This window comes from Zootoca vivipara, chromosome 16, assembly GCF_965207765.1.
Source record: "Zootoca vivipara chromosome 16, rZooViv2.hap1.1, whole genome shotgun sequence".
NCBI classification, from domain to species: Eukaryota; Metazoa; Chordata; class Lepidosauria; order Squamata; family Lacertidae; genus Zootoca; species Zootoca vivipara.
The window spans coordinates 37,204,126-37,231,961 of NC_142599.1; the positions used below are offsets into that span (position 1 = coordinate 37,204,126).

Below are 27,836 nucleotides of genomic sequence, written 5' to 3' on the forward strand. Positions count from 1 at the left end.
CGGCTGAGGGGCGGAGATGGAGGATGGCAGAGCCTGGACGGCGTGCACCACTTTGCAGGGGGCTGGCCTGGGCACAGAGCCCACCTCCCGCAGAGGGGGCTGCTCAGCCTCCCGCCTTGGACCGGCCCCTCCTTGGCTGCTCTGGGATGCCGCAGTAGTGCGCGGCCATTGAGCTTCCTCCATGAAGCAGAATCAGTGAGACTCCTGCCTAAAGTGGCAGCAGGCGTGTGGTGCCACTCTAGGCAGGAGTCGCGCTGATTCTGCTTCATGGAGGAAGCTCAAAGGCCGCACACTACTGCCGGCGTGGGGGTAGGGGGGCGCCGGCAGCAGCTGCTCCCAGACACCAGCCATTCGGTGCCCCTTCCGCACCCCTGGTGGCCAGGCGCCCTGGTGCCTTGCGCCACCCAGCCCAGGCCTAGAGACAGCCCTGTCCAGGACGGTTTCTAATTTGATCCCGGAATGTCCCACTTTTCCTTAGAACGTCCCTATTTTCATCAGAGAAATGTTGGAGGTTTTTCAATGGCCAGGCAGGATCCGAGCAAAAGAGCAACTCTCCCCTCCTTTGGCTTCCAGCAACTGATATTCAGAAGCATTGCTACCTCCAGCTATGGAAGCAGAGCAGAACCATCATGGCTAATTGACCTTCTCAGATTTGTCTAATCCTCTTTTATAGCTACCCTAGTTGATGGAAAACTCAGCAGTGGCCAGAGGATCGGAGAAGATCAGCCTACATCCCAATCCCTAAGGGCAGCGCCAAAGAATGCTCCAACTACCACACAGTTGCACTCATTTCACACGCTAGCAAGGTTACGCTTAAAATTCTACAAGGAAGGCTTAAGCAGTATGTGCACCAAGAACTCCCAGAAGTGCAAACTGGATTTTGAAGGGGCAGAGGAACCAGAGACCAAAGGTCCGTATAGTTAAAGCAATGGTTTTCCCAGTAGTGATGTATGGAAGTGAGAGCTGGACCATAAAGAAGGCTGATCGCCGAAGAATTGATGCTTTTGAATTATGGTGCTGGAGGAGACTCTTGAGAGTCCCATGGACTGCAAGAAGATCAAACCTATCCATTCTGAAGGAAATCAGCCCTGAGTGCTCACTGGAAGGACAGATCCTGAAGCTGAGGCTCCAATACTTTGGCTACCTCATGAGAAGAGAAGACTCCCTGGAAAAGACCCTGATGCTGGGAAAGATGGAGGGCACAAGGAGAAGGGGACGACAGAGGATGAGATGGTTGGACAGTGTTCTTGAAGCTACGAACATGAGTTTGACCAAACTGCGGGAGGCAGTGGAAGATAGGAGTGCCTGGTGTGCTCTGGTCCATGGGGTCACGAAGAGTCGGACATGACTAAACGACTGAACAACAAGTTGATGGTCATCACTGGAATGCCACAGTTTAACTGTGAGCTGCATAAAGAAGTATTTTATTTTGTCTGCCCTGAATTGTTCAATGTTCAGATTCACTGCAGGTCCATGAGTCCCAGCTCAAAAAATGTTGCTTCTATCAACAGTTCCTTATTTAGGGTAAAAGCTGCTGGCCCTGTTTCTTTGTTTTTTTGGAAAACTCAGCTGTTTATGTTATGGTCATGAGTTTATGCTCATGACTTCTTGGTCAGGAACTGTGTTTACTGAGTCAAAGGGGACCTGCCTTCTTATTCCAAAGCTGCTAAGATTACTCAAAAGTCTTTAGTAAGGGCAGTGCTTTTTTTCTGGGGGGGACGCAGGGGTATGCATACCCCTAAACATTTTGTGAATCTGGCCCCATTGAGGGGCAGTATTTCAATATGAGTAGGAAAATGAGAGTACTCCAAAAACATTATTTTTAGAGGGGGGGAAGCACTGAGTAAGGGACTCTATAAAAAGCCTTTTTCTTTTCTTTCCTTTTTGGTTTTTAATTCTGAAAATGCAAAGGGGGTGGTTTTTTTAAGAGGAAGGTATTTACATAGGGGTTTTTAATATTATGGTTGTATGCAAAATGATTTTAAATTTATTTATTTTTCTAAGCCACACAGAAAATCTCATGCTATGCAGCACCATGCAAATGCCAACAAAACCAAAAGAAAGAGGAATAAATTTCACACTGTGCCATAATGTGCACATGTAACCTGTTCCCCCTTACATGATTTTGGTTATTTTTGCTACGGATCTGCAAATGCCAAAAGATAAGGCTCGCAACAACAGCACTGTGAAAATCTCTGGGACTTCACACAGATCAGACACTTTACACAGCTGGACTGAAGGTTGTGTTTTTAGTGGCTTCAATGCTTCTCCAATTAAGTTTTTTATTGAGGTTTTTGGGAAACAGCTACAAAAAATACAAACAGAATAAACCGAGTCCTCTGAAAGGTAGCTCTCTTGACCCTTACCCACCCATAGAAGGTATGCCACTTTGAGTTACTTGGGGGGGGGGGTTCATGAAAATTGGTCAGCATTTTGGTTCCCCTTATCCTACAATGCCCATATTTCAGTGCAATGTTCCCTGATATTTAAAGGATTGCAAGTGCTTTCCCTTGGGCACCACAGTTCAAGAAGGATACTGACAAGCTGGAACGTGTCCAGAAGAGGGCAACCAAAATGGTCAAAGGCCTGGAAACGATGCTTTATGAGGAACGGCTTAGGGAGCTGAGTATGTTTAGCCTGGAGAAGAGAAGGTTAAGGGGTGATATGATAGCCATGTTCAAATATATAAAAGGATGTCATATGAAGGAGGGAGAAAGGTTGTTTTCTGCTGCTCCAGAGAAGCGGACACGGAGCAATGGATTCAAACTACAAGAAAGAAGATTCCACCTAAACATTAGGAAGAACTTCCTGACAGTAAGAGCTGTTCGGCAGTGGAATTTGCTGCCAAGGAGTGTGGTGGAGTCTCCTTCTTTGGAGGTCTTTAAGCAGAGGCTTGACAGGCATATGTCAAGAATGCTTTGATGGTGTTTCCTGCTTGGCAGGGGGTTGGACTGGATGGCCCTTGTGGTCTCTTCCAACTCTATGATTCTATGATTCTATGATTGACTTCATGCATTTTCATATGCCGTTTTTGCCAATAGGATCCCTTTTGTACACACTTTTTCCTAACGCCACATTTCTTTTTTTTATTTTGCACAGATTTTTTGGCTGGGGAACTGCAATCGCAAAATTTGGAGAGGAGCAAATAATAATAATAATAATACAGTGGTACCTCGGGTTACAGACGCTTCAGGTTACAGACGCTTCAGGTTACAGACTCCGCTAACCCAGAAATAGTACCTCAGGTTAAGAACTTTGCTTCAGGATGAGAACAGAAATTGCACGGTGGCGGCAGCGGGAGGCCCCATTAGCTAAAGTGGTACCTCAGGTTAAGAACAGTTTCAGGTTAAGAACGGACCTCCAGAATGAATTAAGCTCTCAACCCGAGGTACGACTGTAATTCAAAATGCAAACGCCAGTTTTGTTTCGGTTTTTGACTCATTCTGGGATGTGCGAGTTGGGTAGATAAGGGAGCTTCATGCTAAAATAGAAACCAGACTGAGATTCTCCCTTCTCTAAACTCTAGGCAGGGAATCCCCTACAACATGCAGTGCTTTTTTCTTGGGGGGGGGCTACACAGGGATACGCATACCCCTAAACATTCTATGAATCTAAGTCTGGCCTCATTGAGGGGCAGTATTTCAATATGAGTAGGAAAATGAGAGTATCCCTAAACATTTTTTAAGAAAAGAAAAAAAGCACTGCCTACATGTAACGGATGTTCCTCGCAAACAAATGTAAAAGGGAGGTGAGCGGTTCTTTACTTTTCAATCTTTGCTAATCCTGTGACTCACAGTCCTTTCCTTGGTGGTTAATAAGTAAAAAATGAAATAATAATAATGAGGTTATACGTTGTGTATATCTGCTGGAAAATGTAAAGGCACTTCCTCCCTTTCCTGACCACAACTTTCAATCTGACTAAGTTACCTGAACCTGAAGCAGTTGCTAACTCTCTTAAGCAAGGCTTATCGGAAAGCAAGAAGGTGGTTGTCTATAGTGAGGGGGTGACCTCAGTCCCGGGAGCCAGGTGTGGCCCCCTAGGCTCCTATATCTGGCCCCTGAGACTTTCCCCACACCATCTCTCTCACTTTCCCTGCTTTGCACCCTCCTGGGGGTCTTTTTGCCTGCCTGGAAATGTGGCCTTGAACTCCGATCATGCCTCTTGCTCTTGCTATAAGAATTTTCAGTTCTCAAATATAGAATACTAGTGGATTTTAGCCCGTTTAAAAACGGGCGCTAGAGGAAGCGGCCTGCCGGGACTGGCTTGGCGGTGGCGGGTCTTCCCGCCACCACCAAGCCAGTTCGCAGCGGGGGCTTTTCGCCGTTTGCCTTCCCCTGAGGGGGAGGCAAACGGCGAAAAACCCCGCCGCGCCGCAATTCGGCTCCGGGACTGGCTTGGCGGTGGCGGGTCTTCCCGCCACCGCCAAGCCAGTCCGCAGCGGGGGCTTTTCGCCGTTTGCCTTCCCCTGGGGGAGGCAAACGGCGGAAAACCCCGCCGCGCCGCAATTCGGCTCCGGGACTGGCTTGGCGGTGGCGGGTCTTCCCGCCACCGCCAAGCCAGTCCGCAGCGGGGGCTTTTCGCCGTTTGCCTTCCCCTGGGGGAGGCAAACGGCGAAAAACCCCGCCGCGCCGCAATTCGGCTCCGGGACTGGCTTGGCGGTGGCGGGTCTTCCCGCCACCGCCAAGCCAGTCCGCAGCGGGGGCTTTTCGCCGTTTGCCTTCCCTCGAGGGGGAGGCAAACGGCGAAAAACCCCGCCGCGCCGCAATTCGGCTCCGGGACTGGCTTGGCGGCGGCGGGAAAAAGGGGAGGAATTCCTCCCCTTCTTCCCGCCGCTGCCAAGCCAAAGCGGGCCTCCCTCCGCGCCCGCTGCCGCTTCGGCTTCCTCGGGTTCCCCGAGGAAGCGCCGTCCCATGCCGGAGGTGTGCGGCAAGGCTGCCGGGGGGGGGAGCGCTTCTCTCCCCCGCCGCCTCACCGCGCACCTCCAGCATGAGACTGGGCTTCGGAGCGGCGGTTGGCGGAGCGGCAGTTGGCTGTTCCCTGTGTCCCGAGAGCACGGGTCCAATCCCTGTGTCCCTGGTTGTCCCTCCGTCCAATCCCTGTGTCTCTGGGGGACATGCGCAGTACCCCAGGGACACACGGGACATCTGGACGCAGGGACAACATGGACATTATTATATAGGATTCATAAATGCACGCATATCTAAATATATGAACCATGTGTCTGAAATAGTACGAGAGAGAAATCCAGAAGCCATTTTGACTCTCCCAATGACCTCAAATATTCCTCTGCAGGAAGGGAGGCAAATGGGGAAAGCCTTCCCATTGTCTTTTTGCTTGCAAATCCTGCCTTAAGGGCGTATTTGCGTATGAATAGGGTGAGCCTGTGACCTGGATTCAGGAACTAAAAGTATTAACCATCACATAAGAATGGCCAGGCTGCTCAGCTAATGCAATCAGGTATCCTGGCAGCTGCTGTGGGTTAAACCACAGAGCCTAGGGCTTGCTGATAGAAGGTCGGCGGTTTGATTCCCCATGACAGGGTGAGCTCCTGTTGCTTGGTCCCTGCTCCTGCCAACCTAGCAGTATGAAAGCACGTCAAAGTGCAAGTAGATAAATAGGTACTGCTACAGTGGGGGAGGTAAACTGCATTTCCGTGCGCTGCTCTGGTTCGCCAGAAGCGGCTTGGTCATGCTGGCCACATGACCTGGAAGCTGTACGCCGGCTCCCTCGGCCAGTAAAGCAAGATGAGCACCGCAACCCCAGGGTCGGTCACGACTGGACCTAATGGTCAGTGGTCCCTTTACCTTTACCTTTATCCTGGCAGACAGGATCTCTGCTGTAAACCACCTCCTTCTGTGATATATGTATGATGTTTTGGAGGGTGATATTGGGCTTCAGGGTAGGCAATTTCAAAAGTCTATATAAGGGCTTGCACACCATTGTTCAGGGTTCTCCTCCCTCCTGCATGTGGTGAGTGGGGACCCTGTTGCAACAGTTCCTTGAATAAAGATCAGGCTTACTAGCCACTTTGCTTCTCAATATTCTCTGATTAGCCTCTGTTATTTTCTCCTACTGATAGGGAACCCACTCTATCCAAGATGGCGCCAAGAAGGGCAGCCTTCAGCTTTTGCTCTGTAAAGTACTTGATCCTTTTTACAAGCTTAAGAATGTTTTTAGGGTGATGTTTCATTGTTTTATTGCTTTAAGAAGTTTATGGCTTTATGGTTTTTATTGCCTCTTATGACAGTGTTGTAGACAAGAATTGGAGATAAGGCCTGCTAAGGAATGAGCCTAACTGCCAACTGCCTAACGGAATTGTTGGAGTGGAGAAGGATGTTTTGTTTATTATCGCTCCTTATGGCTTCTTGCAAACCACCCTGGATTACATTTCCAGGGATGATAATTTAAACATCAGAGAAGTCTTTTCATGTACTTGCACTCCAACCTTAAAGGAAAATTGCGAAGACATTTTGGATGGAGGAGTTGTAGCTCCTTGCAGGATCTGGAGACAGCGTCAAAGAGGGAGGCATGCTGGCGCTTTGATTAAGCTATGAAGGTAGGAATGAGATCGGCTTTACCATCTATTCACCTCTCAAATCTTCTCTCACTTGCCAATAAAATGGATGAACTACACCTTATTAATCAAGAAAACTCAAGAAACTCCAATATGCTAAAGAGGAGGCTTACAGGAAAGGAGACAGATTTTTGTACAGCCAAGCTAGGAATGCACTGACGAAGGAGATTAAAGTGGCGAAACGAACCTAGGATTCAGAGTCAAATCTCAACAGGGACTCGGCTACTCTTTGGAAGAATTTCCAGAACATTACTGAATATAAGAGAACATCTTCTTTTGCTCCAGAGAGTCAAAAAATTGGCAAATGACCTGAATCATTTTATACCAGGTTCGAAAGTCAAGCATTATCAACTAGAGCCATTCAGTTGGCACCAGAGGCACCAACAACCACCTCAACCTGTTCTGAAGCCACTCCGCTGGTGATCTTGAAATATCGTTCTGCACATTTTGTATAAAGTACTTTTACATTGCAATTGTAGCCAAAACAAAATTCCAAGTACTGTATATTAGTACTTGGCCAATAAATTATTATTCTACTAGTCATGAAGCCCGTTAAATTAACGGGTGCTAGAACAGACCTGTTGCTCTAGCAACCTCGGGGACATGCGCAGGGCTGACATTGCTCGCCTGCCGCCACTTGTAATGGCCGCTGCCGCTTAGAAGTAAGTCCACGCGAGAAGTAAACGGCCTCGCGAGTGCACCTGCGTGGAGACAGAGCTCGCTCGCGAGCACGGGGCTATCTCGCGCGTCCTCTGGATTCTCTCACAAGAGCTGCTCCGAGCGCCGAGAGGCTGAGCTCCCTTACACGCCGGCCAACGTGCTCCATCTCTCCGCCCCAAGTGCCAACGGCTGTCCGTGGGGCACATGTGCAGTAGCGCAATCCCACGGACACAGGGACTGGATGCAGAGACACTTGCACTTTATTATATAGGATTCTATTCTATTCTATTTGGGCTCTGGAATATCCCATAATGGAAAAGGAGCATAGCTGCCAAGTCTCCCGTTTTCCCCGGGAAAACCCCCTTTTTCTTACCTTTTCCCGGTGGTCCCCTGTATCACTTCGTCTCCCGCTTTTCTCCATTATTTTCTCCTACCGGCGGCCATTTTTTCCGATTTGCCCTTCTATGGGCACCAAAAATGGCCGCCGTCAGCTTCAAAAGTCGCATCTATGCATGTCCGGAAGTGCATAGACGTGACTTCCGGTGTTGGTTGCGGCCATTTTGGTGCCCATAGATGGGCGAAGCGACACCGGAAGTTGCGTCGGCACACTTCCTGACATGCGTGCAAGCGACTTTTGAAGCCGGCGGCGGCCATTTTGGGTGCCCATAGAAGGGCAAAGCAACACCGGAAGTTACATCGACGCAACTTCCGGTGTAAAATGGCTGCCGGTCCCGGATTCTGCAGTCCGGAACTTGGAAGGTAAGAAAAGGAGCAGTTTTTCTTTTAGCACTGTTGTTCTTAGCGGTCCTTTTCTGGGAGGAGAGCCAGGACACCCCTCAGCAAAACAGGAGACAGAGGATTTAAACTCCCTTCAAATAATCTTTCAATCAAAACTGAAACTTTGAGTACTCAAAAAAAAAAGTCCATCCAGAAATAAAATGGTCCATTCAGCAGTGATCACAAGATGCCGACTGACCTTTCAAGTGAATCTCAAACTTCCCCGGAGGAGTAAAAAATCTGATTAGGAAGGGATTTTCAAGCCCACAGTAAATCTTCAAAAAGATCCTTAGTCTAGAGTTACCCTTATTTCTACAAACTAAAGAGGGGGAGCTTTGAGTGGAAGACAGACCAGCTTTTGTTTTAAACAAGGATGACCAAAGCTAATGTGAATGCAATATGTTTTAACTGTTTTTAATTCTGAATTTTAAAGTGTGATAACCTGTCCTGGGGCCTGCTGGCGAAAGTTAGGTAATAAAATTGATAATGGTAAGAATCAATACATTATTATTATTATTATTATTATTATTATTATTATTATTATTTTGCATGCAGTTGTGCCTAATGTACACACTTTGGCAAAGAACCACCCTGATAGAATGCATCACAAATATATACTTCTTTAGGCACAGCTCCTCCTGATATACCATTTTTCCTTACAAATATTGTTTGGATGCAGAACTGCATCACAGAATTCGAGAAGGTGCCAATTTGGAAGGTCGGTTCTGATTGGCATAGCATTTCGGGAAGGGCAAATGGAACAGCTTTGCAACTCAAATGCAAGCTGATCTGAATTTCCACCCCCTTGTGACAAATGCCCTCCCTTCCCCCAAACAGCGATATTCATCCTGTTCCCCACAACATTGTAAGCAGACAGCTTGGTCAGAATGGAACCACGAAAAGATGAAACTAGAATTTGTGGGCAGCGATGCAATGCTTTAGTGCGCAGGTGTCTTAAATTTGGTGGGATGATGCAAGAAAGACTAAGACTCATAGGAACCAAATGATTGTATTAGCCTTGTTGACATGAGATGAGATTTAGCTGGGGAAAACGTCCTCATTCTCCAGTCTAACACTCTGGTGCTCAGAGAGAATCAGCAGCAGTCTTGGACTCAGCGATAAAAAAGTAGCATTGCAGACTCCAGCAACTGTTTTGAAACGCTCCAGCTAGTGTGGGTGCCGTAGCCGTCCCAATCGAAGGCGGTGTAGTCGCCGCACTGCCGGGGGCCTCCTTCTGGAAAGTACCCTCCTCCACCGACACAGAACTGGGGAAAGGAAATTTTGGAGAGTCTAGCTCGAAACAGGAACAATGCAGCTCCCAAACTTACCCTGCCTCTTTTATTATTCTTTATTTATTGCACCTTTTTTTCCTGCAAGGTGAAATACGTGGTTTCCTTCCCCCTCTCTTTGTTTAATCCCTGCAATGCAACAACCCTGTGAGGTAGGTTAGTCTGAGAGGCAGCAACTACCCCCCCCCCGCCCTGCAAGGCCACACCCAGTGAGCTCCATGGCTAAGCAAGGATTTGAACCCCGGTCTCCTAGGTCCTAGTCCAGGCATCCCCAAACTGCGGCCCTCCAGATGTTTTGGCCTACAACTCCCATGATCCCTAGCTAACAGGACCAGTGGTCGGGGAAGATGGGAATTGTAGTCCAAAACATCTGGAGGGCCGAAGTTTGGGGATGCCTGTCCTAGTCCAACACTCTAACTGCTACGCCACAGTGAGGAAACCACTATAAATACCGTATTTTTCCATGTATCACAAGCCCCCATATATAAGGCGGCCCCCCCCCCTATTTTGGGACTCTAAATTGAAAAAATGGGGGGAGATTGTATCCGTGTATAAGATGACCCACAATTTTGAACGTAATTTTTAATTTAAAAAACCTAGTCTTATACACGGAAAAGTACGGTAAGTCAGAAATTAAATAATATCACCCTCCAAAACATCATACATATATCACAGAAGGAGGTGGTTTACAGCAGAAATCCTGTCTGCCAGGATAAAGGTAAAGGTAAAGGGACCACTGACCATTAGGTCCAGTCGTGACCGACCCTGGGGTTGCGGCGCTCATCTCGGGTTATTGGCCGAGGGAGTCGGCGTACAGCTTCCAGGTCATGTGGCCAGCATGACAAAGCCGCTTCTGGCGAACCAGAGCAGTGCATGGAAACGCCGTTTACCTTCCCGCCAGAGTGGTACCTATTTATCTACTTGAACTTTGACGTGCTTTCGAGCTGCTAGGTTGGCAGGAGCAGGGACCGAGCAACGGGAGCTCACCCCGTCGCAGGGATTCGAACCGCCGACCTTCTGATCGGCAAGCTCTGGGCTCTGTGGTTTAACCCAATCCAAGGGGGAATCCAGGGGCATAGGTAGGTGGGGGCAGCTCACCTTGGGTGTCATCCCTCAGAGAAGTGGGGGGGAAAACCCTGAGCACATCGCCACCCCGCCACCCTGGGCACCGATCACCCCCAATGGGTGCCAATGCCCCCCTGGGCGGCTCCCCCAACCCCCCAGCTGCATGGTATGTGTGCCCCTCCAAGTGCCCGAGCAGCTAGCTCCGCCGCTGGGGAAATCTCATTTTAAACCATTCCTTCCCTCTTCTGCCGTCTGCTGTTCCAGGTTTAAAACACATTCGGTTTCCTTTTCCTTTGCTGAGTCCCCACCCTCTTTCCACCAACTTACAACTCACCGTCTCTGTGTTACAGCCAATGGCTTTGATCCCAGCGCAGAGTGCCACAGCAGCTTTCTCATGGTTGAAGACCCGGAACTGGATGTAGCCAGCGACAAATTCACCTGGAAAGACGGAGAGGCGGGGAGAGAGAACATAGTTTTGGTGGCTGATAGCAACTGACAGCTTCCCCCACCACCACCACGTCCACAACACATATATAAAACAGACGATGCACATTCAACGTAGCTTTAAAGCACACAGCTTCTCCTCAAAGAATCCTGGGGATTCTAACTTACCCCTCCCCGAGCTACAATTCCCTTAACAAACTAAAGTTCTCAGGATCCTTTGAGGAAAATCCATGTGGCTGTATCTTCAGACCGGAATTGACTTGCCTCTGGAATTTGGAGAATAATAGAAGGCTGTTTGCTGCGCATTTCCAGTATCGTAGACGACAGGGACAATGGGGCCATTATTAGCTGGGCAGCTCCCAAGGCCAAACGTGACTGGGTATTGCTGGAAAGAAGAAGAAATGGGAAAGAAACGAGAAACACATTTTTCATATGTTTCTTACTAGCTTTTCCTCTAGACTAAAAAGTCCGAAACGTCGCAACCTTTCCTCACAGGGGAGTTGCTCCACACCCTTAATCATTTTGCTGGCCCTTTCCTGAACCTTTTCCAATTGTACAATATCATTTTTGAGGTGAGACAACCAGGGCCGTCTTTAGCACATCGGGCGCCCTGGTGCAGGGATCCCTCAGGCGCCCCCCACTCTTTAAAAAAACAAAACTCTGCACCTCCAGCTCTTCCTAGTGCCCCTGTTCCGCTCGCTTACCAGCGGCACGGCTGGCGGAGGGAAAAGGGAGGCTGCCGCGCAGCTCCTCCACTTGCTGGGGCGCCCCTCAGCGCCCTGGCGCCCCACGCCACTGGAGTCAATGGGCGAGTCGGCCCTGGAGACAACCAAAACTTGGCTGGACTGGATGGCCCTTGTGGTCTCTTCCAACTCTATGATTCTATGAAAACCGTGCACTGTGTTCTAAATGTGGTTGCACCATAGATTTGTATAACAACTCTTCCTCTTCTTTCTTTGGCGATCACTCGTAGCCAAGTAAGATCGTCTTCCATAAACATGGTTTTAACGGTGAGTCTGTGAGTGACTGTGGAGGCCAATTCTGGATCCACACATTCTTCCACAGTGGGGACATAGGTTTCCGGGCAGGAGATGATCATAGTGAGGGTTTGCCAAGTGTGCCTTCCTCTTAGCACGTTTCTCCCTTTTGTCCTGAATTCAAGTGTCTTCAAAGCACGCTACACCTTTGGTAAAGGCTGTTCTCCAATTGAAGCGCTTACAGGACAGTGTTTCCCAGTTGTCAGTGTTTATACTACATTTTCTTTAGTATAACAGCATTATGATACTCGCAGTTCTTTCCCTAATGATCCCTAGAATGGAATCTACCCTTCATTACCCTTTTCCATGTTTTCCCTAACAAAGTCATAACAGAGGGCAAAGTGAAGTTGTGGCCGGATGGGAAACTAGACCTCTGAGATCTACATCTCAGGTCTTCAGGTATTTGGAAATCTCCTGCTCTCAAACACAAACCACCACCTGCTTGTGAGATGTCCAGCCTAACTGAGACACTAAGTATTTACTGTCCATTCAGCCGCATCAATTACCTGATAAAGCCTGAGAAGGTTCCCTCCTTCTACGGACAAGAATCCGGTCTCAGTGTGATACCTCAGGAAGGCAGAGTCACGCCATTCCCTCATGGGGGTGTTGTTTGGGACATGCCAGATGGCCATATCCTGTGCTTGGAGGTCATAGTAGCCTGGATTCTGCAAAGTATCAGAGGAGGGTAGGGGGAAACACCTATATATTTAGTCAGGGCCTTATTCTGCAACCAGAGTGCACACCGATTCCGCTTTAATAGTTGCTCTGTGATGCTTCCACAAGGTTAACACATTGCTGCCATCTAGAGGGGTGACGCCATAATGCAACCAAAGTGGAATGAAAAGTTACCGGTAGGCAGGAAGTTGTAGGCATGTACTGATTGGAAAGGAAGCAGCATGACTGCGTTAAAAAAAGAAGTTGGTTTTGACCTAAAAAGTGCTGGTTTTGACCTAAAAAGTGCTGGTGTTGACCAATACAGTCTTAAATGGCTCAGGATCACAATACCTCAAGGACCGTCTCTCCCCATGTGAACCAACCTGCGAACATTATTTGAGGCCCTCCTTTGTGTGCCTTCTCCATGAGAGGTCCGGAGGGTGGCAACACGAGAATGGGGGCTTTTCTGCATTGGCTCCCCATTTGTGGAATGCTCTCCCCAGGGAGGTTTGCCTGGCACCTTCATTATACACCTTTAGGTGCCAGCTGCCAGGCAAAACATTTCTCTTCAACCAGGCCTTGGGCTGATTAAAATCCTATATCCTTTTAAATGTGTTTGCTGGGAGGAGGGGAGGTACTGTTAATTCTTGTTTTTATTATACAATTGGTGTTTCTATCTTGTACAGTATTTTTATGCCGTGAACCACCCTGAGATCTATACCAGACTATGGCTGGTGTCTGCCTGCCTGTGTGTAGAAAGAGCCTCATCTCTTGTCTTGTCCTCAGGTAAAGGTAAAGGACCCCTGGACAGTTCAGTCCAGTCAAAGGAAACTATGGGGTTGCGGCACTCATTTCACTTTCAGGCCGAGGGAGCTGGTGTCATGTGGCCAGCGTGACTAAACCGCTTCTGGCGCAATGGAACACCCTGACAGAAACCAGAGCACACAGAAATGCTGTTTACCTTCCCGCCACAGCGGTACCTCTTTATCTACTTGCACTGGCATGCTTTCGAACTGCTAGGTTGGCAGGAGCTGGGACAGAGGAATGAGAGCTCACCCCCTAGCGGGGATTTGAACTGCTGAACTTCAGATCAGCAAGCCCAAGAGGCTCAGTGGTTTAGACTACAGCACCACCCGTGTCCTCAAGAAGTTCAAGAAAGCTAACAGAGCCTCACCTTATAGTCATCACTCGTTGAGCCCACTGCCGTCCCGAAGGTGTTGTTATTGGCCCAGTTGCCTTCTCCACTTAGGTAATTGCCACTGTTCCCTTGTTGACTAGACCAGCGGTCTCCCAGGGTGCACTTCCCATAAATGTTGTTCTCGTGGATGCTGGCCACCAGTGTCCAGCCGCCTCCGTTGGTGGACATGTCGCAGAAGGTTTGGTAGATCTCACCATCCTCCGTGCTCAGGAAATACAACCCATCTGCCGATGAGCCAAACAGGCTATCATTAGGACTCTCACTCCATTGGAGGCATTGACTGATCACGTTTTGTAATCCTTGCCGTGTCTCAGGCATGGAGAGTCCTCCCCTCCCTTCGGTAACTCCACAGATAAGAATTAATGAGCATTTGATATATTTATGGTCCTTTTATTACAGCATCATGTCACAAGCACAAATATACAGCTCTCCATAAGGGGGTACTTGGCTACTCTAAATCCTCCCTCTGAACTCCGCAACAATTAAGGCGCCAACAGGAAGTTCATCCCTCCCCCTGCCTCTTTTGCTCCCTGATACGTTCAGACCTCCAAGTCCGCGGTGAGGGGGGTGGTCCCCCACACTCTCAAGCAGTGTCTCGGCTAGCTGCCCCCTCCCTTCTGGCTCCCTTGTCATTATGTCGTAACTGGGTAGCTCCTCCCTCCCTAAGCTGCTCAGCTCCTGTCTCTCTCTCTGCTTCTGAACACGCTGTGGACAAGGGGGTGGGGTTGACTCTGTTGGGAATTTCATTCCTCCGTGCTGCAGATGTGTGATTGTTGTTGTCATGTGTTGTTGTCATGTTTACATTCCACAGTGTTGGATGTCATGGGAAACGTTGTTCTGTATAGATTTTGCTTTTCCCTGTCTCTCCAAGGAAGAAAGAGAGAGAGGAGCTATGTTTTCTTTGTTCTGTTATGTTTGATTTTGTACATAATAAATTAAGCTTAGATGTCACACCTCAAGGCTCAGCTTCTGTTTGGACTCCGCTAGTGTCGTGTGCTCATGTCCTTGGATATGGGTCACATCCGTGCGACGGGACACAGGAGTGATGAATCATCTCAGGCTGCCCTGCGTTGTGGGAGAGGCATGGCCTCGGCGTTTCCCAATAGACTCTTTCCCCTACAGCTCTCCATCAGAGAGAAGCTGGTCTGCCATAGAATGCTTTCCCCAGTCCTCATCTTCAGACCATTCCCTGACACTGTGGTGAGCACAGAATGATAGAATTGTAGAGTCGGAAGAGACCTAAAAGGGGCATTTGGTCCAACCCCCTTGCGATGCATACAAAGAGCCCTTGATGTGGCACATCTCCTTCCTGGCTTACCTACCTGGGGCTCCTTCCAGAGCCGTTTTGATTTCCTTGCAGCTCCGAGGGAGGGTCTGGAGGAGGTTTGGGACCAGGCCCTGCTGGTTCTGGAGGCAGCTGGCATCTTCCCATTTGACCATCAGCTTGAGGATGTCTCGTTTCAAGGAGGTGATGCAACCGTCCGTGTCTGTGAAGAAGGGGCTCCTTATTAGACTCAAGAGAGGAAAGGTGGAATGCTTTTATTGGGGTGGGGAAAGGGGTGGGAAAGTGTTTTGTGGACCTCTCAATGCAAAGTCTTCTGGGCGGTCTTATTTCATGCCATCACCATGATAAATTCTCATAATCCTGCCCCACATTCCCACCCAACTGCCAAACACCGCCTCAGTTTAGGATGTCTGATGAAGAGGAAGAACAGACAATGGGGCCGCTATGTCCAAAGAACCACTTTTCCCCCTTTAAAACCCTCTGAGGCTCTTCTTCGTACCCCTGTCCCACCTCCAAGGGAGGTCCAGGGGTTGGTGGCGAGAGAACAGGGCCTTCCCTGTAGTAGCCATGCTAAGGGAATGTTTCCCCAGGCAAGTTTGACTGGCGCCAATTTTGTCATCATTTCAGTCCCAGGCAAAAACTTCTTTTTTTCCCCCCTTGGCAGTTCGGTAGCACCAATGACATTATGTGACATTGTAAAAACTCCTTTCTATTTATTTTATTTCTTACCTTGATTGTAAATCGATTTGAGGCTTTTTAAAATCTCCCTATATAGAGCCATACGACTGGAAAATCCCAGACATTGCTGGGCGGAAGTTTCAATAAAGCAATGGACCGGTGACTTCCAATTTTATCGTGGGTGGAGACGGGTGCGCTTTTGAGCTCTTGCAAGCTGGAGCGGTCACTGGATAGTTGTTTGGGCAACGCAAGGGCTATGTGACCCCTAGAAAAAGCTCAGAGGTGACTGTGAGCTAAGAAGAAACCTGCAGTGCATCCTTGCATCCCTCACCGATGGCGGAGGAGAGGGGAAACTCAGGCCACCAGAAGACATTATTCTATCCAGTGAGAAGCCCCAAACCCGGAACGGCATGGCAGCGGTAAAACTTCTATAAACTGTATGTTAATTTAATACTGACTAGCGTTAAAACAGACTCAAGAAAGTGAACTGGAGAAGTGAAGAGAAATGGGTAGAGGAGGACAGAGGGAGAATGAAAAGGAAAACCAAAGCTGGAACACGCTAGCTAGTCAGGAAGCAGTTAAAGGATATTGGTGTGTTAGATTTGGAGGGAGTAGGCACTTGATTTGGATGGCATGCATCCCTAATACAGTGGTACCTTGGTTTACAAACACAATTGGTTCCGGAAGTCTGTACTTAACCTGAAGCGTACTTAACCTGAAGCGAACTTTCCCATTGAAAGTAATGGAGAGTGGAGAGTACTTAAACTGAAAGTACTCAAACCGAGGTGTACTTAAACCAAGGTATGACTGTAGATGAAAAGGTGAGAGTCCACAAGGGTTTTATGGACCATATTATAAGGAAATCACTGTATAAAATATGGATGAAATATAAAGGGATCCTAGAACCCAAAACACCTTGGTGGACCTTGCCCTTAGAAATCATGACCATAAAGAGAAAGAATATGAATGGGGCAACATATAAGGTATTCTTGGAAGAGGAAAATAACAAGCTTAAAACGAAAGAATATAAGGAAGTTAAAAAATATTTGAATGATTGGCTGCAATATTTTCAAATCAATCAGAGATTGGCAAAAGATAAACAAAAAGGATTTGAGAAAGAAATTTCAAGACTGGTTGAGTACTTAATCCAATCTAAAAGTAAACGTATTTCCAAATTATACAATTTGCTCCTAGAATGGGAGGTAAAGGAGGAGCAAGTGAAGACAGTGATGGTAAAAGTGGGCCCAGGATTTAGGGGGAAATATTTTGATGAGCCAATGGGAATGGCTGTGGGAAAGAGATATCAAATTTACCGCATGCTATAATTTAAGAGAGAATGTAATGAAAATGCAATACAGATGGTACCTGACCCTGGTCAGACTGGCAAAAATGTATAAAAACTGTAGTGATGTCTGTTGGAGATGCAACAACGGGGCAGGAACCTTTCTACACATGTGGTGGGAGTGCAAAGAGATAGTGGGATTTGGGGAAAATATCTATAATGAATTGAAAAAGATGTTTAGATTTAGATTGGGGGGAAAAACCAGAATCTTTTCTCCTAGGTATCATGTCAGAGGAAATAAAAAGAACGGTCAGACCAATATTTATGTATGCGACTACGGCAGCAAGGTTATTGATTTCCAAAAATTGGGAAAGCAGCAGCATCCCAACTAAAACAGACTGGCTATCTAAAATGATGGAATACTTCCATTTTGCCGAACTAACAGGGAGGATAATAGGAAATATGGTACAAAAAGTGAATAAGGAGTGGGCTATCTTTAAGGAATACATCAAAATTTATGTGGAAAAAGTAGAATTTCTGACAGATATTGAGTGAATCCAGAAAATGATTAGAGTGAAAGGAGAGTACAGTCAAGATAGAAGAAGAGATTAAAGAAATAATGAAATGCGTTTAAGCTAGTTGGAAAAATAAAGTAGTGTAACAAGAACGGCTGGAAGTCAAGTCACTTGGTGGGTGTCCATGTGGAGTAGGTGTGTAGGTATGTTGATATGTATAGCATAGGTAAAGGTAAAGGGACCCCTGACCATTAGGTCCAGTCGTGACTGACTCTGGGGTTGCGCGCTCATCTCGCATTATTGGCCGAGGGAGCCGGCGTACAGCTTCCAGGTCATGTGGCCAGCATGACAAAGCCGCTTCTGGCAAACCAGAGCAGCACATGGAAACGCCGTTTACCTTCCCGCTATAGCGGTTCCTATTTATCTACTTGCATTTTGATGTGCTTTCGAACTGCTAGGTTGGCAGGAGCTGGGACCAAGCAACGGGAGCTCACCCCGTCACAGGGATTCGAACCGCCGACCTTCTGATCGGCAAGCCCTAGGCTCAGTGGTTTAGCCCACAGCGCCATATAGAGTAATGTAGGTATGTTTTATGCTATGAATATAAGGTAGTGTATTGTATATGTGTTTTATGTAAATGTATGTGTTTTATATGAATAAAATAAAATAAAATAAAAACAATGAACCAGAGGGTGGTGATACAATGACTACTGCAATCGACACAAGTAATAAGTTTTCTTCCAAAAGAGGAAAAAATGAGCACTGAACCACTGTTATATGACAAGTGAATTACAAGCAATTGTTTAAGATAAAAACCTATTTGGAAGAGAAACTACTTTTGCCATTTTATGGACGTTTATTGTTTGTTTACAGACAGCTGCTTTGGTGATACTATCTTGTGGCGAGGGTGGAGATTTCGGCAGCCTTTTGAAATGTCTGGGAAAACCTGGGAAAAATGTGCAAGTGGGGTTTGGGGGGGAGGGGTTGCTGAAAAGTTTAAGAAATTGCTCCAAAACTGGTGGGGGTGGTGGTTCCATGGGCGTACCCAGGATCAAAGCTAGGGGGGCACACCAGCCATACACACCAGCCACGCCCCCCAGCCACCCGATTGGCTAGCTGGCAATGACGTGGCCAGGATCCCCCCAGGAGGCATGGTCAACGTCCACACTCCCCAGAGGAAAGGGGGCCATTTACAAGGCAGCACACGGAGCCACCCGCGCTTGCACTCCTGCCTCGCCCGCTCCTTTAATGGCAGCAGTGACTAAAACGAGGCAGCAGCTGCCTCCTTTGAAGGAAACCTGGACTTTCTGTGCTGTGCTCGCTGTGACTTGAAGGAGTGTGGGCTGAAGTTAGCCCAGGTCCAGGTCCAGGGTTTTTTCAACGGAGACAGCTTCGCTGCCGCTGCTGCAGTTTCGCTTCAGCTAAGCAGGCTGAGGCGGAGCACAGCAGGCAGCGCCCCTCCCTGCCCTTTCCAGCTGTCCTGCTTCTAGGGGGCAGCTGCCCCCCTGCCCCATGCTGGCTACGCCCATGGGTGGTTCCGAGAACTTTGGTCAATAAACTTTGGTACTGATTCTATGTCTTGCATATGTGTGTGAGAGAGAAAGAGAGAGAAAGAAAAGGGGAACTGGGGTGGAGAAGGAAATATGTTTTTGTCCTTTTGGAGGACAGCTGTCTGTGAGAGAGTAGTCTCGAAATGTAAGGTAGTGTGGCCCTTCTGTTGGTTCAGAAGCAGAGAAGGAAAGGAGATGTCGGTGTGGGTTTAGGGAAGAAAATGGAGGCAAGAAAAGATTCACAAAACATTCCGTAGCTAGTTCTCCCCTCTTCCCCTGTGAACATACATAGACTTACCACACTCCAAACCTTTTGGGAAGACAATCACGCAAAGCAGAATGGCCACAAGCCCCTTCATTCTTCTGAGTGGGAGAGATCAAAAGTTTATTTCGTGAGAATCTCTCTTCACCACCTACAAAAAAAGTCTCTCAGGCAGAAATCCACATGAAGCTAACCTTTGGAGAGTTTGTAAGTAAACTATTTTTAACTTACCAAATGTGTGCTCTTTTTCTATGCTGCGGTGAAGGGTAGGTAAGAAACCCAATTAATGATAATGAATTAATTAATAGCTCACCCTTTCAGCAGCTCAGCTTGTTCGGAGTTTCTAAACTGCAGGTTTCAACGGCGGCTGTGGAAATGGAAGGAAAGGCTCTGGCAGTCTGTGGACTGTTCTCTGCTTTAGCCAAATGGACCTTAGTCGAGGATGAGGAAATCTAAGCAGGTGACCTGGCTTGTTGGCACACACAAGGCAGGAGGGCAGTGGATCGACTGCAGAAGGATTCTTTCTTTCTTTCCTTCCTTCCTTCCTTCCTTCCTTCCTTCCTTCCTTCCTTCCTTCCTTCCTTCCTTCCTTCCTTCCTTCCTTTCTTTCTTTCTTTCTTTCTTTCTTTCTTTCTTTCTTTCTTTCTTTCTTTCTATTTTTCCTTGGAGTACAGTGGTACCTCAGTTTAAGTACACAATTGGTTCCGGAAGTCTGTACTTAACCTGAAGCGTACCTAACCTGAAGCAAACTCTCCCATTGAAAGTAATGGAAAGTGGATTAATCCGTTCCAGATGGGTCTGCGGAGTACTTAAACTGAAAGTACTCAAACCGAAGCGTACTTAAACCGAGGTATGACTGTATTCCTTCCAGAGCTTGCCATCTGCAAATTCTGCTACCAATCTTTCTAACCCAGTGGTCCCCAAAGAGGATGGTAGAGCCCCCTGGGTGGGAAATGAGATTACCTGGTGGTGCTGAGAGCTAAGAAGGGGGGGGGCACTGGAGGTGTAAATTTATATCAGACTTCGGAAACCCCGTATCAGTGGATCACGTTCATCATTTTTGTTAAACTGATTAAAATACGTAGTTTTAATTGGATTTTGAATAAACATGCAATTAATTGTTAATGGTTTTGAATCTTATTACTTTGCTTCTAGTGGGCTGTGCAAGCCACTATTCTAAATAATGCTTCTTATAGCATATTATTATCATTTTATTTGTCAAATTTGTATACCACCTGTCAGAGGTGCTGATGTGGCTACTCTAGAGTAACGACTCCTCGCAGCATAGTCCTTTTAGACTTTTATTAAGTGCTGATTATTTACAGTGCTCAGAGCGATCTATATACATGCTTACGGTGAGGTGTCAGTACCTCCGAATGGAGATTGGCGCGTTTTCTTCCAGCAAAGAAGCTTTGGGAGACCCAGCCTCTTCCCCCTACGTTTTCGGCGCAATTCCGGAGTTGGGGGAATTGGCCTTCCCCCCGGGCTCCCCCCTTCCTGTCCCACCTGGGTTATGGGCTCCGCAACCTTGCCTGAGCCTCGGACACCACTTCCTGATTCTCCACTGGAGGCAGAGCTCTCCCTGCTCTCCCCAGCGCTTGGGGATGGGCTGGAACTTAAGATGGGAGGGACTTCCCTGTATCCCTTGTCCCTCACATCCACCCCCCTCCCAGGCTCCCCTTCCCCCCTCCCTAGGGGCTCCCCGGTTGCTGGGGACGACTGAAAACCCAAAAAGTCTGTGTTGTCAGAGTCCGTGGGTGTAAAAAATTTTCCCCAATCCGGCGATCTTTCCCCCTCCCCCTGAGAAGACGGGAAGCCCAAAAAGTCTGCGGCGTCAGAGCTGGTGGGAGTAAAAATGTGCTGCCAGTCCTCTCCTGCCTCTGACATAGTCGACCTCGGGGAAAACCACACCTCTTCTTCCGTATCCTCAAATTCCGCTTCCCATCTCCATGGAGAGCTGCTTCCTGCGATCCCTTCCTCCCGCCCCTCCCCCTCTTCCTCCCTTTCCATGTGCCAGGGCTTGGGCCTGTGGGGGAAAAGGGCGTGGAATTCTTCCACTAAGAATTCCTCTTGTACTTCCGTGGCGGGTATCCACTCATTGTGGGACGGCGGAGTGTCTTCCCATGCCATGAGATACTCCAGCCCCCCCGCAGTGGAGTAAGCTACAATTATCACTATGGGGCAGAGTATCAGTAATCAAAATGAATGTACTCCCTAGGCTAATGTATTTATTTCAGGTAATACCAATACTGGGAGGAATGAAATGTTTTATAGAATGGCGCAAAGACATAACGAAATTCATTTGGAGTGGTAAGAGACCCCGTATTAAATACCAACTACTCACTGATAAAAAAGAAAGGGGGGGCTTCGCGCTGCCTAACCTTGAACTATATCACGCAGCAGCAGGGTTGGTATGGGTGAAAGAATGGATAACCCTGGAAAACCCAGAACTTCTAGACTTGGAGGGAGTTGATAATCGCTTTGGGTGGCACTCTTACTTGCTACATGAGAAGGTTAAAGCCCACAGGGGTTTCTTAAATCATTTGGTAAGAAAATCTTTATACACAATTTGGATAAAATATAGAGGAATTTTAGAAAAAAACATACCCCTGTGGGCCTCCCCAATAAATATGATAACAGTTAAAAAAACAAATATGGATGAGAAAAGAGCTACCTACCATGATCTATTGGAAATAAACCAAAATGAAATTAAATTGAAACAATACAAGGAAATCAAAGATCACCTTTCGGTATGGCTCCAATACTTTGAAATAAATCAAAGATTTAATGAGGACAAAAAATTGGGTATTGCTAAAGAAAAGTCTAAATTTGAAAAAATCTTAATGAATAAAGAAGGGAAACATATCTCACAGATATATGATTTATTGCTTGAGTGGGACCTTATAGAAGAACAAACCAAAACATCAATGGTGAGATGGGCCCAAGATTTGGGGTATAACATCCTCATGGAGCAATGGGAGAGGCTGTGGAAACAGGACATGAAGTTTACCGCCTGTTACAATCTAAAAGAAAACATCTTTAAAATGATGTACAGGTGGTATCAAACACCAGATAGATTAGCCAAAATGTACAAAAATCAATCTGATAAATGCTGGAGGTGTGGAACAGAAGCAGGTACACAAATACATATGTGGTGGAAATGTCCCATGATAAACAAATATTGGAGTATGATCTACGAGGAACTTAAGAAAATGATAAAAACAACATTTAAAAAGAAACCAGAGGTTTTCTTATTGAATATAATACCTGAAAATATAAAAAGCGCTAACAGAACGCTGATGATGTATGGAATAGTGGCGGCAAGAATTCTGTTAGCGAGAATTTGGAAAAGTAACAACATACCCAGCAAACTCGAGTGGCAATCGTTAATGAAAGAATATGCACAGCTTGCAAAATTTACAGGAAGAATTAGAGGACAGACGAAACAAAAAACTAAAAAGGAATGGAGATTATTTTATGAATACCTAGAATCAAACTAAATAATAAATAATTAAGCCAACCAGTAGAGCGTACCTGAGCCCAAAATAGAATATCTGAAGACTAATGTTGTAGATAAATTAAGAACCGTGCCATGAAAATGAATGTAATCGATGAGGTACAGAGAAGTAACTGGAAGACAAACCTCAATTTTTCCTTTTTCTTCTTTCTTTTTTTTTCTTTACTTTAGTTTTTCCCCTAGCTTATCTTTATTTTTGCCTCGTCGTCTCTGAGCTTGTTAGACGAGGTATATATCTTTATTTGTTTGTATTTCTGTATATTGTGATTTATTGTTTTTGTAATATTGTTGTGCACTGTGATTTTTAAATGGAAATCAATAAAATTCTGTTTTAATAAATAAATAATAATAAAAAGAGATACTCCAGCCCCCTCACACCTCTCCTTGAATCCAGAATCTCAGTGGCCACATTGAGTTGCTGGGTGTCTCCCCTCTCCCCCCCCTCCCTCGGGGGGCTGATCGCTGTCTCTGAACCTGGTGCTTTCTCTGTATGGCGACAGCAGCGATCTATGAAACACTGGGTGCACCCTCATGTCCTCTGGCAGAGCCAGCCTGAAGGCTACCGGATTGACCTGTTGTGTGACCGTGAAGGGTCCCAGCCTCCTGGGCGCCAACTTCTTGCATCGCCCTCTGGTGGGAAGGCCTTCAGAGGACAACCAAACCCTGTCCCCCACCCTGATGACCTCCCCCGGTCGTCTGTGGCGATCTGCCCCCTTCCTGTACGCTTCCTTGGCCCTCTCCAAGTGCTCCCTGAGTTGTTGGTGCACCGTCTCCAGTTCCTCCGCCCAATCTTCTGCCTGCGGGCCCTCCTCCTCCTCCCCCTCCCTCTCTGGGAAAGATCTGAGGTCTCGCCCGTAATTGGCTTTAAAGGGCGACACCCCTGTGGAGACGCGCACTGCATTGTTGTAGGCAAATTCTGCCAGTGGCAGGCGATCCACCCAGTCCGTTTGCCTCTGGCTGACGTAGCATCTCAGGTACTGCTGCAGAATGGCGTTGACCCTCTCCGCCTGTCCATTGGTCTGCGGGTGCCGAGCCGTCGACAAGCTGACCTCCGCCTGCAGGAGGTTCATGAGCCGCCGCCAGAACCTGGAAACAAATTGTCGGCCTCGGTCCGAAATAACCCTTAAGGGTAGCCCATGCAGTCTGAATACGTGGTCCACGAACAGTTTGGCTGTCTCTTCTGCAGAGACCGCCCTGGCACACGGTATAAAATGGCACATTTTGGACATGAGGTCCACCACCACCAACACTGCGGTCTTGCCCCTGGAAGAAGGCAGGTCGGTGATGAAGTCCATGGACACTACTTCCCACGGCCTGTGCGGTGTGGCTAATGGCTCCAGCAACCCTGCTGGTGCTGCTCTGACTACCTTTGCTCGCTGGCAGGTGTCACAGCCCCTTACATAGTCTCGGACATCCTCCCGCACCCCTGGCCACCAGAAGTGTCTCATGACTAAGTGAGTGGTTTTGTCCCTTCCAAAATGGCCCGCCGTTGGGTTGTCGTGCATCTGTTTGAGGACCTTACCTCTGAGCTGTGTGGTGGGCAGGTACAGGGCTCCCCTGTAAAAAAGCAGCCCCCTCCTTTCTTCAAAGTCTTTTGCATGCTCCCTCCCCCCTTGCAGATCTCTGAAGATGTGTGTGGCGAACTCATCTGCTGCCGTCAGTGCTGTGAGTTCTGCCTCGCTCACCACTGCTGCTCCGCAGGACCATGCCGACGGGGGAAACATGTGTCGGGGTGCTGGTGGCAATTCCTCCTCCATGTACTCCGGCTTGCGGGAGAGGGCATCCGCCCTGACATTCTGCTCTCCCGGTATGTAGTGGATGGAGAAGTTGAAGTGTGAGAAGAACTCTGCCCACCGTATCTGCCGCTGGTTGAGCACCCTGGCTGTTCTCCAGAACTCCAGGTTCTTGTGGTCCGTGCACACCTGAATGGGGTGCTTGGCGCCCACCAGGAAGTGTCTCCAGTGTTTAAACGCAGAATGGATCGCTAGAAGTTCCTTATCAAACACCGTGTAGTTGCGCTCTGGCTGGGTCAGCTTTCTGGAGAAAAAGGCACAGGGTCTCCATTCTCTGTTGGCATCCAGTTGCAGTAAAATGGCGCCCACCGTGCGGTCTGAAGCGTCAGTTTCGATGCGTAGGGGCGCGTGCTGTACCACATGGAACAGGTTCTGGTCTGAGGCGAACACTCTCTTGAGGCTTTCGAACGCTGCTTGCGCCTCCTGTGTCCACCTGAACTTCTGCTTGCCTCTCAGGCAGTCAGTGATGGGAGCCGTAATGCGAGAGAAGTTCTTGATGAATTTCCTGTAGAAGTTGGCGAAGCCTAGTAGGCGTTGGGCATCTTTGCGCGTCCTGGGGCTGTGCCAGTCCAGGATGGCCTGCACCTTGTCTTTATCCATCGCTAGCCCCTTGTCTGACAGTTTGTAGCCCAGGAAGTCCACCTCCTTGGTGTGAAACTTGCACTTCTCCAGCTTCACATACAGGTGGTGCTCCTTCAGGCGCTGCAACACTTCCCTGACGTCCTTCACATGCTGCACTGGGTCCTTGGAGTATATAAGGATGTCATCTAGGAAGACCAAGCAGTTCTTGAAGAGGAGTGAGCCTAGGACGTGGTGCATGAAGGCCTGGAAGCATGCTGAGCCCCCTTGCAGACCAAAGGGCATCACCAGGTATTCAAACGAGCCCAGAGGCGTGAACATCGTGGTCTTCCACTCATCGCCTTCCCTGATCCTGATTAAGTTGTACGCTCCCCTTAGATCGAGCTTGGTGAAGATCTTGCCCCTGTGCGCTGCTGTCAACAGATCGTCCACTCTGGGCATTGGAAACGCCACTGGTTCCGTCATGCTGTTCAGGCGCCTAAAATCCACCACCAGACGGCGCTGTTGCGTGTCCTTCTTGTCCACCCAGAAGACCGGGCTGCCCCCTGCTGCCTTGCTTTCTCTGATGAACCCCCGCTTGAGGTTCTTGTCGATGAACTCCCTCAGATCCTCCAGTTCCTGATCTGACATGGAGTACAGCTTGGCTGGGGGTAGCGTTGCCCCCGGTATCAGGTTGATCTGACAATCAAAGGATCTGTGCGGTGGCAGGTGGTCGGATTCTGCTTCGCTGAAGACCTCCTGTAGGTCCCAATACTGTTTGGGAATCGCCTCTCCCCCCTTAACGTGCATGGTGGCCACCGTGGCTATCGGTGGCCCCTCCCCTGGTTGGCGCTGCATGCAATGTTCCAGACAAAAGTCAGACCCAAATGTAATGCATCTCTGGTGCCAGCTTATGGACGGGTCGTGGCGTGCTAGCCAGCTCATTCCTAGCACTATGGGGGGGTCTGAGATGGTGGTGACGTTGAAAGCCAGTGTCTCTGAGTGCCTTCCTACTGTCATTCTCATGGGGGGGGTCTGGTGGGTGATGGCCCCTCCCAGTAACTCCCTGCCATCAATGGTGGAGACGTGCAGGGGAAAGTCCAGCTGCAGCAGTTGGATCTGGTGTGCTTCTGCAAAATTTCTTGAAAAAAAATTGGCAGACGCCCCCGACGGTGCCGTCAGTGGGTACCCATTAGGGAGTGTCAAAGTCACTTCTAGAACCACCCCTGCTCTGGGGGGTGTGGGCTGGCGCTGCCCCTCTGTGGAAGGGAGGGTGGGAGGGGGCTGGTTTCCGTCGATTGCGCCTGGCTGCTGCCCCTTGTCTCCTGCAGCCAGGCTGTCTCGTTTCCCTGCTGTTGCGTTGAGTCTGTGGGGGCGGGCATAACAGTTCCCGCCCTTCCCTGCCATTCCCTGCGACACGGACAATTCCTGACGAGGTGACTGGGGGAGTGGCACAAAAAGCAGTTTCCTCCCCTCCCCTCCTTGCGTTTCTGTGGTGCCGGGGTTTGAAAAGCCCGCGCGCGCGCTCCTCCGATCTCCATCGGTTCCGGCTCTGGGCCAGGTCTGGGCGGGGCTTGGGGTGGGCCCTGGGGTGGGGTTTGGTGATGAGGTCTGTCCTGGGAGCGTGGGAACCAAGGTTTTGCTGCGCGCGTCGTTTGTTTGTCGTTCCATCTGGATTCCTGTCTCACCCCCACCGCTAGCGCTGCTTTACTCAACTCATCCATAGTCCGCGGTTTTGGACCTCTCGCCAGCTCATCCTTAACGTCTGAGTGCAAGCCCAGATAGAAAGCTGATTTCACTGGATCACTGTGCAGGTCCCACCCCAGTTTGTGCACCAGCATGGTGAATCTTGCCCAGTACTCTCTAACTGTTAATTTTCCTTGTGTTAAGTTATGAAGCTCTTCTTTTGTGGCTTCCATTTCACTGTCACTAGCGTACATTATTTTTAAAGCTTCTAAAAATAGTTTTACGTTCTTCATGCAATCATTTTTTTGCGCGATGAGCGGTCTGACCCATTCGCGGGCGGCCCCAGTCAAATGCTCTATAATAAAGGAGACTCTGTGCGCGTCATCTGGGAATTCAGCTGCATGCAGTTCCAGCGCATAGTTTATTTCCGTCTCAAATCCTAGGTACTCCCTAGGGTCGCCGCTAAACTTGGTGACTAGGGTCTGTCCCCTTCTCATTCGGACTAGCTGTGGCTGGGGCGCCCCCCCACCTCTCGCGGCTCTTTCCTCATCCAACTTTTTCTGTAGGTCCAACACCATCACCCTTAGCTGCTTCTCGGTCTCCTCTTTCGTCCTCACCTGCTCCACCAGCTTGTTCAGCGCGTCCCGCGTCCCGCGCGCTTCCTCCTGAGCGGCATGCAATTGCTGCTGGGCCTGCGCTGTCAGGTTCCGTATCTCCTGCTTCGCTGCTTCGGCCTCCAGCCTCCAATGCTCAGCCTCTTGCGCGCTCATCGCGGCACTCCAAAGTAGCCAAAAAAGATTCGGAGGTAGCTGTCAGAGGTGCTGATGTGGCTACTCTAGAGTAACGACTCCTCGCAGCATAGTCCTTTTAGACTTTTATTAAGTGCTGATTATTTACAGTGCTCAGAGCGATCTATATACATGCTTACGGTGAGGTGTCAGTACCTCCGAATGGAGATTGGCGCGTTTTCTTCCAGCAAAGAAGCTTTGGGAGACCCAGCCTCTTCCCCCT

The 27,836-nt window shown here is 48.5% G+C and overlaps 1 protein-coding gene across 4 annotated transcripts; it reads right to left on the minus strand.

The window, feature by feature from the left end:
* Positions 1-9,005: 9,005 nt before the first annotated feature.
* Positions 9,006-19,838, minus strand: LOC118075865 (intelectin-like protein). Of its 4 annotated transcripts, none has more exons than XM_035098224.3 (8): positions 19,585-19,838; positions 19,308-19,372; positions 15,022-15,186; positions 13,676-13,923; positions 12,354-12,512; positions 11,075-11,195; positions 10,701-10,804; positions 9,006-9,277 (listed from the first exon to the last, which is right to left on the minus strand). In XM_035098224.3, exons 2-8 carry the CDS (start codon positions 19,366-19,368, stop codon positions 9,125-9,127), a joined length of 1,011 nt encoding a protein of 336 aa, XP_034954115.1. In that variant the 5' UTR covers positions 19,369-19,372; positions 19,585-19,838; the 3' UTR covers positions 9,006-9,124. The 4 variants fall into 4 exon arrangements, with proteins under 4 accessions (XP_034954115.1, XP_034954116.1, XP_088515348.1 ...); XM_035098225.3 differs by having other exon boundaries at positions 19,308-19,422; positions 19,585-19,694; XM_088659222.1 differs by having other exon boundaries at positions 19,503-19,678.
* Between the last annotated feature and the right edge of the window lie 7,998 nt (positions 19,839-27,836).